General features: G+C 42.2%; 1 protein-coding gene across 1 annotated transcript; it reads left to right on the forward strand.

Moving 5' to 3' along the window:
* Positions 1–446: 446 nt before the first annotated feature.
* On the forward strand, positions 447–612 carry Pmar_PMAR002106 (hypothetical protein; the record flags this gene model as incomplete). The annotated part of the gene is made up of 1 exon (XM_002782463.1): positions 447–612. A coding segment is annotated over one exon (166 nt), but the record flags the coding sequence as incomplete, so codon positions are not given.
* Positions 613–1332: the final 720 nt, after the last annotated feature.

Here is a 1332-nt window from a genome sequence, read left to right on the forward strand (position 1 = left end):
TCCAAAATGGGAATATCCACTATGGACCATCATCAATGAATTTACATTGTTGTAAAATGTTGGTTCTCGAATTCAATTGACGTTATTCACGAAAAAAGAACAATTATTCAACAATTTTGATGGAAAAAACATCAGTTGAAATCTACCACATCGTCCGAAATTTCATACCGTAATTTACATAACCGTTCGGTTGGTTAAACATTCCTTCTACTGGCAAATCGTTCGCTATTACTCATAGGGACTGCCGTATCGGAGGCTCACAAGGCAGAGCAGGAAGCTGAGTTGTCGTCAGTGGATGTGCCCTTAAACCGGGTTATGAATGACAGAGTCGTCGAACGGCAACCTGACGTAACGTTGACGTGTTATTTTCACGACTCTTATAACGGCGTGTGACAGTTGACAGTACCGGTGGCACCACCTCGGGCCGACCTGGCAAGTAGTAGTAGAGGTTTCCCTAAGCCCAAGCTGAGAGCATGGCGGTCGAAGAAGTTGGCCGACTCGAGGATCCCCTTGGCACAGAGGAAGCCCACAGTAGCAGCGACGGGGGAGGATGTGAATGAGAGGACTGTGTTGGGCATGAATAAGGAGGAACGGGAGGAAACGATGGCTGAGGTGAGTTAGCTTGGAACTGTTCAGAGCGTGAAGCCCTTAACAATGGGGATTTTTGAGCTCAAATTTTGGGTGAGTCTGAAAACTTTACTTTGTAGTAAAAATTTTCTGTTATTTTTGTGGCGAACTCGTGTACGTTGCGTTACATTGAAACCTAATTAGAGATTGAGGTGTGAGTATTATGTTAACATTTATGAATAGTAGTAATAAACGTAAAGTATTCATTTATTTTTATTATTACATTGGAGTTTCACCCTAGTGATATGAAAAACATATTTCACGATAACTGCGTATCACCGCGAATAACGCGTTTTTCACCGAGTTTTACGCCACTTCGCGCAAAACGGGTGGAACTCCATTATAATAGCCAATAACGTCTTCTGATAATAGTATCACAGCAACGATTGCTGATATATAATGTGAATAAAATACTATATAGTATTTTGCGGTTCCTTCGGTGAGTTGAGCAGTTTCCACGTTATGAAACTGATACTAATACGCGACTCAGTGACAAAAACCAACCATTATTTCTCTACAACATAGTGTTTAACTATGTGCATTTTTGTTCACTTTTGAAGCCCACGTATGTCAGGTTAAACGCTTGTTCAGTGCTTCTAATATTGAGTTCCTAAAGGAACAGGGGCGTAGGAAGCTCGAGTTTACCTCGAAACCGGAGTACAACGCTGCAGTAGGGGCGGGTAGTGACGACATGTACGAAGGAGA

The sequence above is a fragment of the Perkinsus marinus genome (assembly GCF_000006405.1).
Source record: "Perkinsus marinus ATCC 50983 genomic scaffold scf_1104296939742, whole genome shotgun sequence".
In the NCBI taxonomy this organism is placed as follows: Eukaryota; Perkinsozoa; order Perkinsida; family Perkinsidae; genus Perkinsus; species Perkinsus marinus.